Source organism: Carcharhinus amblyrhynchos, chromosome 11 (genome assembly GCF_965287045.1).
Source record: "Carcharhinus amblyrhynchos chromosome 11, sCarAmb.v2.hapA, whole genome shotgun sequence".
In the NCBI taxonomy this organism is placed as follows: Eukaryota; Metazoa; Chordata; class Chondrichthyes; order Carcharhiniformes; family Carcharhinidae; genus Carcharhinus; species Carcharhinus amblyrhynchos.
Genome location: NC_137334.1, coordinates 77,723,844 through 77,736,159, shown reverse-complemented (window position 1 = coordinate 77,736,159; position 12,316 = coordinate 77,723,844). Strand labels below are relative to the sequence as shown.

Genomic DNA, 12,316 nt, shown 5'->3' with positions numbered 1-12,316 from the left:
TGCTCTGACCAAGTCCGCAAGACATTACAAAGAGTTGTGAACGTAACCCTATCTATCACACAAACCAGCCTCCCATCCACTGACTCCGTCTACACTTCCTGCTGTCTCAGAAAACCAGCCAGCGTAATTAAGGACCCCACACACCCTGGATATACTCTCTTCCACCTTCTTCGATCAGGAAAAAGATATAAGGAGACCAAAACTACACACGATATTCCAGGCCCTTTTAAGGGAAACACCTTCAAATCCTATGTCAGTCTTACGGTGACATATTCTCTTCCACCAGGGAAAAGATACAAAAGTCTGAGACCACGCACCAACCCACTCAACAACAGTTTCTTCCAGGCTACCATCAGATTTTTGACTGGACCTACGTTATATTAAGCTGATCTTTCTCTACACCTTAGTGTAACTACAAAACTGTATTCTGCACCCTCTCCTTCCCCTCTCCCCTATGTACTCTATGAATGGTATGTTTTGACTGTATAGTGCACAAGAACCAATACTTTTCACTGTATACTAATACACGTGACAATAATAAATCAAATCTTAAGAGGGTTTTTGGGTTGTCGGAGGATGGAGGGATGGGGAGGATGGAGACCACGGACAGATTTATAAACAAGGAAGTGAATTTTTAAAATGAGGCATTGACAGATTGGAAACAGTGAAGATTCACGAGCAAAGAGGTGATGGAGGGAATCAGGATTTAGTGCAATTTAGGATTTGGGCAGCAGGTTTCTTAATGAGCTCATGTGTAAGGATGGAAAATGGAAATCTAGCCAGGAAGAAAACAATCTGAAGTCATGTCTAAAAGTGACAAAGGGGGCAAGGGTGTCAACAGTTAATGAATACCCCTAGACTTTCTCCAGTATCACAAGGCACAGACGCATTCGCTTCTTCCTGTATTTTCAAACTTTATCTTTGTTACTGTATTCATTTATTGTGCTCATCCATTGTGAGTTCCCACAGAACAAACAAATTGAGGAGTAGCCTTCAATGCAGCTGCTGCATACAGTGGGGACCTCATTACCAGTCTTTATGGAAACTCGTTTCCTCTGCTAAGTCCTTATCACATATGAGCTAATGTCTGGAAGTGGCTGGAAAAAGCTAGAAATCCCAGCGGCAATGTTTGATTGTAATCATCCTCAAAGCGTCCCTGCAAACCCATACATCATCCTGCCTTGAAAATATATCACCATTCCTTCATTGTTGCTGGGTTGAAATCCTGGAATTTCCCACCCTAACAAGCACCGAGAGTGTGCCAACGTCACACAGATGGCAGCAGTTCAGGTAGGTGGCTCAACACCCTTCTCAAGGGCAATTAGCGATGGGTAATAAATGCTGACTTTGACAGCAACGTTTACATAGGAGGAATTGGTTTAGAATCTTCTATTTATATGCTAACATTTGAAGGAAAGCGTTGTAGAATAAATCAAATGCAGCATCACATCACTTGCACGTAACATAAGTGTGAAGAAATGGGAGTACAGGAATCTTTGCAAGGCTCTTAGTTCAGCTCATTTCTTTTCCCCAGAGTAGGGGAGTCCAAAACTAGGAGGGCATAGGTTTAAGGTGAGAGGGGAAAGATTTAAAAGGGACCTGAGGGGCAACTTTTCTCACACAGAGCATGGTGCATACATGAAATGGGCTGCCAGAGGAGGTGGTAGGGGCTGGTATAATTACAACATTTAAAAGACATTTTCCAAGTAGATGGATGGGAAAGGTTGAGAGGGATATGGACCAAATGCAGGCAAATGGAACTAGTTCAGTTTAGGCAACTTGGTCAGCATGGACGAGTTGGCCGAAGGGCCTGTTTCCATTTTGTGTATTTCTATGACTGTGATTCTATTTAATCTCATCTTTCAAGAATCACAAAAGCTTTCATTCCTTTATAAATCCTAGTGTTTTCTTAAATAAATCCAGATTTCAGGTCCCAACCAGCCCTTTTGCCAAGCTCCTCCAGCTGTTGATCACTGCTATGAAGAAATATTAACAAGTGTCTGCTCCAAACCTGCCCTTCATATTCTCTGAACCAGTGCTCCCTTGTTCTCTTTCATTGGTGCATATCTGAATTTTATCCAGCTTACATTCCCAATGCAGTCATTCCTCGCAGATCAACTCTCCGACGCCAGGGAGAAACCACATTGTCCTGGATATTGGGGATATTTCTCCCCTCCCATCCACCCTTGCACTGAACTGAACACCCTGTCCCTTTAAATATTTTTAACATTTCTGTTTCCTTACAAATTTATTCTCTCTTCAAGCGGCCAAATATTAAAATTGTATTGAAAATACAATCTATGGGCTTGATTTTTACCAACAATTTGCACCCATTTTCGGGCGCGAAATCGTGGTAAAGTCGGGTGTAAGGCCTTTATCGCAAACTGCATCCGAGTCCACGCAGATCACCACTTTACTGAGACCCACGAATGGCGGGGATCCGTTCCACACCCAAATCGGGCGCAACGACGCTTTAAATGCATGATTTAAATCTGCCCACAGCGCGAATCGGATTGGAGATTTTTTTTTCAGGCTGAGAGCATATGGGGGCACCCGAAAGTGGATTTCTAAGTCGGATCAGTACTACGTCCAGAATTGGCAGTTAGAATGGAAATGGTAAAATCAGGCCCGTTATTTCAATTACCAGTAAGTATCCTCATTGCTTTTGCAGCTCTTCTGTTATCACAGGGCAGAATGTTAAATCTTGTAACTGGTGGGGTCCAGTTACAAGTCATAATTCATCAGGGGCTTTTGGCAACATTGAATGGTCTTTGAGATTGTTATCTACCCAGTGACAATGAGCACTCTATTAAACAGCAAGTTTTTAAGTGATGGGATTCAGGAAAACAGTTCTTCAAAGCAGATGATATGGGGTGGCATAGTGACACAGTGGTTGTCGTTGCTACCTCACAGCGCCAGGGACCTGAATTCGATTCCAGCCTTGGGTCGCTGTCTATGCACATTCTCCCATTCTGTCTGCGTGGGTTTCCTCTGGTTTCCTCCTACTGTCCAATTGGCCATGCTGAATTGCCCCTCAATGTTCAAAGATGTGCAGGTTAGGTGGATTACCCACGGCCAATGCAGAGGGTTACAGAGATAGGGTGGAATGGGTGGGTCTGGGCAAGATGCTCTTTCAGAGACGCGATGCAGACAATGGGTGGATGTTCCCATTCTGCCCACCACGGGAATCAAAGCAGTTGTGACACGGACCATGCAATGATTTGCTGACTTCAAGTGGGATTTTCCGGGCTTGGAGTCAGCACAGCTGGAAAATCCCACCCAATGGGCTGAATGGCCTCTTTCTGCACTGCAGGGATTCTATGGATCTGTCGATATTTTTTATTCAAATTGCAGTATTGAGAACAGCCATCCTGGAGATTATTGGCAACAAACATTATTGCCATGGGAAATGATCATACCTGTACGCAGTGGACGTATGATCAGTGAAATAATACAGTGCTCGCAGCAACAGTCTGAATGTAAGCAGAGCTAAAGGGTGTGTTGTAAATAGACATGAGGTTTAGCAGTTTCCCCACAAGCCAAAGTGGAGTTGAATGAAGGTTTGAGGGCGGCATGTTGCTGCACATCTTAGGAAATTAGCCAAGATAAAATTGCCTTGCTGTAGGGACAACACCCTCTGACGAAACCTTTCAGCTGCACAATGTATTCCAATAGCTCTTTCACCCCCTTCTCCTTCCATCTGAGTGCCATCACTTAACCTTTAGCTTCCTGTGACCTCACTTCCATACACAGTGGAAATCTGTGCAAGTCACAGGCATATTTTTGAATTGTTTACCATTCCTGAGCTTCACACTGTGTCTCAATCTCATTCCAGTTGCAGAATGCTATCCAACCCCCACCCTCTTCAAATGGGTGCGTGGTTCAGCCCTTGGGTATAAAAGGCTGTTCTGCTAGAGTTTAAAATAAACAGGCTTTAGTGAAAAGCACCTACACCTATGAAGCTTTGAGTTCAAACAGTTTTGCGCACAAGCAGAGAGACAATCCACTCCTAGAAATGATTCTTAGACTTCTCATAGAATGATGCAGCACAGAAGAGGCCCTTCGGCCCATTGAGTCTGCACCAACACATTAGTAACACGTGAAATCCCACCTAATCCCATTTGCAATTGGCCCAAAGCCCTGAATGTTATGATGTGCCAAGTGTTCATCCAGATACCTTTTAAAGGACGTGAGGCAACCCACCTCGACCACCCTCCCAAGCAATGCATTCCAGACCCCTAAACCTTCAGCCCCTCACCCTGAACCTACGTCCCCTTGTTACTGACCCTTCAACTAAAGGGAACAGCTGCTCCCTATCCATGAGTCTGCGTGCTACTTTGTTACTAAGCCATTGTGAAAATTAGACATAACATGAACTAAATTATCATGAGGAGCATCTTAGTCCCGACAAAATCAATAATATATTCCCTCGCCATGGTAACAGGCAGAGAGACCACCCCAAAATCAGACAAATGGCCACTAAATCCAAAAAAATTGAATATCGATTTCTAAAACAATAGACATAAAAAAGGAGTCACACAGAGCGAGTTAGTAAGAAAGGATTAAAAAATAGAAGAAGCAAACAGAGAGTGTGAGAATACAGTGGCCGCAAATATAAAAGGGAACCCAAAAGTCATCTACTTGCATATAAATAATACAAGTAAAAAAAAAGGACTAGAGTCAATTAGGTACCAAAATGGTGTTGTACACAAGGAGATGGGCGCAGGAGAGGTGTTAAATGAATACAGTGCATCTATCTTTACCAAGGAAGAAGGTATTACACAGGACATAGTGAAAGAGGAGGTAATCTATATTCTAGAAGGTTTTGAAATTGATAATGAGGTAATAGGTAGACTTTGGTACTTAAAAAGTTGATAAAGAACCAGGACTGAATGAAATGCATCCCAGGATAGTGGGAGAAGTGAGAGTGGAAACTGAAAAATAATTTTCCAGTCTTTCTTAGACTCAGGGTGGTGCCAGAGGACTGGGGAATTGTAAATATTACACATCTGTTCCAAAAAGAGTGTAAAGATAATCCTGACAACTCCAGGTCAATCAGTTTAACTTCCATGATGGGGAAGCTTCTAGAAGCAATAATTTGGGATAAAACTAATAACCACGTGGACAAAAGCAGGTTTATTAAGGAAATCCAGAACATATTTCCTGAGGGAAAATGCTGTTTCATTGACTTGCTGGAGTTTTTGTTTTGAAGGGGAAACAGAAAAGGTTAATGGGGACAATGTTGTTGACATGGTGTACATGGATTTTCAAAAGACACTTGGTATGGTGTCACACAACAATTATGAGCAGTTACAACTCATGGAATAAAAGGGACAGTAGAGAAATGGATATGAGATCGGAAACAGAACCATGGTTAACTGATATTTTTCAAATGGAGGGAGACTTGCAGTGGAGGTCAGTGTGGGATTCTTGCTTTTCCTGGTACACATATTTATATATAAATGATCTGAACTTTGGAATACAAGGCACAATTTCAACATTTGGCAGATAATATAGAACTTAAAAGCATTGTGAACTGTGACAAGGAAAGACACGCTGGTTAGGTGCATTGGCTATACTAAGTTCTCCCACAGTGTACCCAAACAGGTGCTGGAGTGTGGCGACTAGGGGATTTTCAAAGTACCTTCACTGCAGAGTTAATATGAGCTTTCCTGTGATATTAATAAATAAACTTTAAAATAGAACTTCAATAGGGCACAAACAGGTTGAAAGTATGAGCAGACAAGTGGCAGATGCAGTTCAAATGTGGAGGAAATGTGAGGAAAAATATCAAGGGTCAATATGAAATAAAGAGAATGATTCTGAAGTGGTGAAATAGCAGAGACTTGGGTGTATATGTGCATAGATCATTAAAGGTGGCAGAACTGGTTGACAGAGCAGTTGACAGAACATACAATAGTCTAGACTTCATTACTAGGGCATAGAGTACAAGAGCAGGGAGATTAAATTGTATCTGTGCAAGACATTCGCTCAGCCAGAGTTTCGTGTCCAATTTTGGGTGCCACTTTTTAAGAAAGATAAAGTTAAAGTTTATTTATTAGTCACAAGTAGGCTTACATTAACACTACAATGAAGTTACTGTGAATATCCCCCAGTTGCCACACTCCAGTACACTGAGGGAGAATTTAGCATGGCCAATTCACCCAACCTACACATCTTTGGACTGTAGGAGGAAACTGGAGCACCCAGAGGAAATCCACGCAACCACAGGGAGAATGTGCAGACACCACACAAACAGTGACCCAAGCTGGGAACAAACCTGGTTCCCTGGCACTATGAGGCAGCAGTGCTAATCACTGTGCCACCGTGCCCCCCTCATGCAAAGGCAATGGAGAGAGGACGAAAAGGATTCATGAGAATTGTTGCAGGAATGATGAGCTTAAGTTATGTAGATAGATTGGAGAAGTTGGGACTGTTTGCCTTGGAGAAGAGAAGGCGGAGAGGAGATTAGATACAGCTACTCAAAATCAAGAGGAGTTTTGGACAGAGTAGAGAGGGAGAAACTGTTTACTCATGAATTGAGTGAGAACAAGAAGGCACAGATTTAAAATAAATGACAAAAGAAGCAAAAGCATTCAAAAGGGAATTAGTTTTTTTATCCGAAGAGGGAAAATGTGTGAAGACGGCAGGACAATGGCATTAGGTAAATTGCTTTTTTGGATAGCCAATGCAGACAGAATGGGCTCAATGGCTTCCTTTTGCACTGCAACAATTCTGTGGACAGATCAATGTTGGTGGTTATGGAGTAAATACAGCACAGCACATTAGGAGAACGTCCCTGTTCTTCTTTGATATAGTGCCAGGAGACCTTTCAGAGAACAGACTTAGTTGAACACCTTAGCTGAAAAGATGGAACCTCTGACAGCGCAGCACTCTCTCAGTACTGAACTGGACAGTGCCAACCTCGACTTTTACACCCAGAGTGGAACTTGAAGTCTTCTGACTCAGAAATAGGAGAGCACTGAAACCAAACCACTGAAACCTTTGAGACAGCCAAGGAGGGTCACAGCAGCATGCGGTAAACCTCACTTGCTTCTCCTCTCGTGTGTTGCTGCATGCTGCACCTAACAGATGCCGGCACCAAGGCTTGTCTTTAGAATAAAATCATTAATTCAAATCTGAGCAATCTTTCCAGAAGTGGAAGAATTATAAGTAGGTTGTGTTGAACAGCCAGTTGGCATTTGAATCACTAATCAGTTACAATTGTGGCAGTACGAGTACAAGGTACGAGGACAGTTTAATACGGTACCACAAAATGCTGCTAACCAATATTACAAAATATCAGGGATCTCAACCACTTCTGTTTTGCTTCCAAGAAACCCACTAGTTCAGTCTGAAAAATAAGTGGCCATTAATCTCAGACTTGTGGATTTAAGAAATTAAATTTTTGCTGGCGAATTAAAATGCAATTTTACCGCCCCCCCATTCTTTCTGATCAATCAAAATTACTGGGATTATTGCACAAAACATTATGAAGGCATAATTACATTCATCATGCTTTAAAAGAAATAGAATTACTTAGCGCTGTGACATCTCCACAAGATTCTAAATGTGGCAATTAGTGTATTGCAAAAGCAAACTCAATGTAATGATTTACCTTGAGCAAATTATTACTAACCTCCGGATTTTATTTCATAGGAGATGGTTGTCTGCTCTTCACGGCCAGGAGGTGGAAATAAATCCTCTCCCATGAGAAGTGGTGCAAAAACCTCTTAGGAGATACCGACAGCTCCTGTATTGACAGAACAGCAAAATGAAAGAAAAGAGGCCAGTTAGATGCAGCGTAGTCATTCTGGTGGGCCCTAGTTAGTGTTTCAGTTCCAAAGCGGGACAGCCAGACAGAATTTTATCTCTTCTAGCTCACCAAGAGATAGCTGACGGCAGGAAACGGGACAGGAATTCATCACAGGCCAGATAGATTTCAGCCCCTGTGAGTATGTGGCGAGCTGCTACTCTGCAATATGCCTGCATTTTCCCAGCACAGACTGCAGGATTCGCTCAGCAAACTCCACTCGCAGAGCAGCAGATGGAAGAAGGTAACTTAAAAAAAAACCCAACAGCGTATGAAAACAAGTAACGATGAAACTTAATCTTTTAATCGCTGCTTTAGACCCAAGTGAACAATGACAGGCACAATGCAAAGAAAGAGCACGCTTTTTGAAAGAATGCAAAGATGAACGAGGGGAAGCAGAACTAATGGACAGGCTGGTAAATCTATCTCTTTGAGATAAAGGGATGAGAAGTGACATGGCAGCTATGTTATGAACTGGCTTTGCCAAGCTCCATGCAGCAGACAGTAAATTTGTACAGATCATGATCTTTCTCAAGAGGGTTTTCATATAGAAGACACTCTGATTAATCATTTCAATGCCCGAGCCTTCTTGCCTCCTTCTCAACTTCCTTAGTTGTTCAAACACCACCCAATGCACTCTTGTTCTGGTTGACTGGACAGTCCAGCTGTATCACTTCTGGCACGGTGATTAGCACTGCTACCTCACAGCGCCAGGGACCCGGGTTCGATTCCTGGCTTAGGTTACTGTCTGTGCAGAGTTTGCACATTCCCCCCATGTCTATGTGGATTTCCTCCGGGTGCTCTGGTTTCCTCCCACAGTCCAAAGACGTGCTGATTAAGTGCATTAGTCATGCTAAATTCGCCCTCAGTGTACTCGAACAGGCACTGGAGTGTAGCGACTCGGGGATTTTCACAGTAACTTCATTGCAGTGTGAGCCTACTTGTGACTAAATAATAAACTTTAAACTTTTTTTCAAAATTGTTAACAAGTCTTCAATTTTCAGAATTATTTTTATCAATTTCCAGAGGCTTGTAGGTGCTAACAATGAGTCATTGGAAAATCTGTGGTTGGCTGATAGGTTATTCTTAAAAGCAAACAGAAGATCATGTTTTTATTAATTGCTTTTTTGGAGAAAATGATCAAAAACTACAATTTGACTGACTTAAAAAGACAATAATTGCTTTGAGAATTATGTCTGCATGGGTATAATTTTCAGACTTGTATATCTTTATCTATGTTTATACCTCATAAACCTTTTATTAAACCACTATATTAAAATTGTTGCTGTTTTCCTTTAAGAGGCACCTTTCATTGCTGGGCTCATACATCATCTATTGATAATCTTGCACATTGAGGTTTTGTTATGCCTGAGCCATCTTTTCATCTTCTTGGCTTTTAGCTTCTTTACCCATCTCACAAGATCAGTGGGTGTGCCACTCTTACCAATTGTCCCAGCACTTGAATGTAAGATGGCCCAGAGATGAATGTTGACATTTATATCCCAATTGAGAATTTCAGGCTGAACGGATTTGGAATTCAGATAGTCCTTGTGAACTTGTTAATGGTGTTTCCAAGTGCAGTCACATGTTCTGTGAGAGGGAGCATTCCTAATCAAATCTGGCAACATTTTTGTGCAAATCAGCCTTCATGTTATCCATAAAACTCAAAACATTTGACTGTGGCCATGTTGGTAAATATTGGTTAATTCACGAACAGCAAATTGAACAGGTTTAAATGGACAGGTAACACCCCCAAAATAGTACTATTTTGCATGGGGCTTATACAATACTTCCCTGTATGCACAAAACTGTGGCAGCCCCATGTCAGTGAGGTTCAATACGATAGGGACTATCTCATGATGAACATCATGATACAGCACCATATGGGTGGGGACAGTAGCCAAGCCATTCATTGGTCCACTAGTTAGGGCGAGATACGATTGATCTTTGGAAGCCGTTTCCCTGGGAAAGTGGTTGTTTGGGTCAGGTTCAGGTGTGTAATCTTGATAGGCTAACAATCGCACTATATCCATCCGCAAAAATATTCTCACATAAATAGATCTCAATGCAAATATTCCTTCAAAAAAAAACCTGTTCATCTTCCCTCAACAATTTAACAATTCCTGTTGGGTTGTGGTTTTGGACAGTTTACTTCAACTGAAATTCATTTGATCTGCACATGATGTACAATTGGCGATATTGTTCCGGTCAATATGTGCAATGATCAATTGAACCACGGCCCACGTGGTATTGTTACTCTCTCTACCAGAGACCTGCTCGTTGTCAACTCTCCATTCCCCATCTTCGCAGATAACTCTTGATTTCTCTTTTCTCATCTTTCAGAGAATGAAGATGACATCGCAACTCTTCACATCAGTTCCAACTGACCCCTTTCTTTAGTAAAAGTGAAATAGAAGCTGCTATAGAGGCATTATCATCTACAAATTTCCTACAGCATCTAGCCAGACCCAAAAATGAGCGTAAAGAGGGGAGACGGTTACGACACACAGCAATTCCTGCATCCCTTTTCCTATCAATAGTAGTAAGTTATCTATCTATTGGATAAGCCAATATATGGCTCAACACCTTAGACACATGGCTATACATTGATTACAAATGGAGGGGCAGTTATGAAAGTCTTGGGACAAAAACATCCAAGTATTTTTAATGCCCAACTCCCTTCCTAAACAGGTATGGGCCAAAACCCATCAGAAATGTCCAGGACTGTGAAAAGCTGGGCGCCACAAGGTATAGACTCAATCAAGTCTGGCATTGCTGCAACAATGGCTACTCAGGCAAAGTTATTTCTGTTCAATACATGATCGTTAATAGTCATCCTCCATCATCTTTCCAGTTTTCTCGCTGGCCAGCTGGGGAAATCATGAATCATTATGGGTTGCAAGATCATCATCCCTTCTATCACACCCTCCCTTCTCCCCCAATCCCCATTCTGCCATTGAATGTTGTTGAAGCTGCACTAATACAGGTATTTGGAGAGTCTTCCATCATTTGTGTCTTCTATATAGTGGACAGACTTTGGGGAGTCAAGAAGTGAGTTACTCACCACAGGATTCGGAGACTCTGAACTGCTCCTGTAGTTACAGTATTTATATGGCTTGTCCAGTTCAGATTCTGGTCAATGGTAAAAGCCAGGATATTGATAGTGGAGGATTCAGTGATGGTAATGCCATTGAATGTCAACGGACAATGGTTAGATTCTCTCGTATTGGAGATGGTCATTGCCTGGCACTTGTGTAGCATGAATGATACTTGCCACTCGTCAGCCAAAGGCTCGATGTTGTCCAAGTATTGCTGCATTTGGACATGAACTGCTTCAGAATTTGAGGAGCCACAAATGATGCTGAAAATTTTGCAATCAGTGAAGATCCCCACTTTTGCCCTCATGATGCAAGGAAGATCATTGATGAGGCAGCAAAAGATTGTTGGACACTATCCTGAGGAACTGCTGCAGATATGTCCTTGAGCCGCACTTGATTATTAAAACCGTCTTCCTTTGTGTTAGTTTGACTTCAATAAGTGGAGACTTTTACCCCTGATTCTCAATGACTCCAGTTTTGCTAGGGTCCCTTGGTGCCACACTTGGTCAAATGCAGCCTTAACGTCCAAGGCAGTCACTCTCACTTCACCTCTGGAATTCAATTGTTTTGTTTCATGCTTAAATCATTGTATTGCTGTCAGGAGCTAAATGATCCTCGCGAAACCCAAACTGGAGTGGCACTGAGCAGGGTATTGCTGAGCAAGTGCTGCCTGACAGCACTGCTATTGACTGTTTCCATTTATTTACTAAGGATCAAGAGTAGGCCAGTGGGGCATTAACTGGATGGGCTAAATTTGGTTTGCTTTTTGTGCAGAAGATATGCCTGGGCAATTCTCCATATTGCATGGTAGATGCTCGTGCTGTAGCTGTACTGGAACTGCTTGACTACTGTCGCAATAAGTTTGGGAGTACAAATCTTCAGCATTATTGCTAGATTAGCCATTTAGAGAGTTGTTATTATTGAAGATTAAATAAAATCACAATGCTCTCACTATGCAGATTTGATAGTGGAAGAAAAGCTCCCATTCAAGAAGGTATCAAAGCTTCTGAATCTCCTCAAATAGAAAAACAAAGTGTTGTTCATACCCTTATCATTTAAAAGCCTCTTCAAATTGTCAATCACACTGTGAAATCTGAATCCCCTGCTGAGATAATTGCAGCTTTTGAAATTCAACCACTCATTCATAATAAATGGCCCTTAGAGAAATATCAGCAACAACTCTATTGAAACTACCTAAATAGATGCTACACCAGCTGGTCTGTCAATCAAAGTAGTCCAGCAGGTATTTTTTCAGATAGTCATTGACAGCTCCAGGCAATTTATTTTACAATTTAATGAGTGGTACATTTAAAGTACTTCAGATCATGGCAAGTTAACAGGCCTGATCAGAGCTTCAAGTGTGTTTGTATCTATTCCATAAATTTGTGATTCTCACTGTAGGTTC

The 12,316-nt window shown here is 41.9% G+C and overlaps 1 protein-coding gene across 6 annotated transcripts in view; it reads right to left on the bottom strand.

Moving 5' to 3' along the window:
• Positions 1 to 12,316, bottom strand: part of lypd6 (LY6/PLAUR domain containing 6) — a 208,618-nt gene that overhangs the window by 78,729 nt on the left and 117,573 nt on the right. For all 6 annotated transcript variants that reach the window (XM_080199396.1, XM_080199400.1, XM_080199395.1 and 3 more), the window contains one exon: positions 7,640 to 7,753. Coding sequence is in view for 2 of the 6 variants with exons in the window: in XM_080199397.1 (XP_080055523.1) it covers positions 7,640 to 7,712 (73 nt within the window). In the remaining 4 variants the exon portion in view is untranslated. The remainder of the gene's footprint in view (positions 1 to 7,639; positions 7,754 to 12,316) is intronic.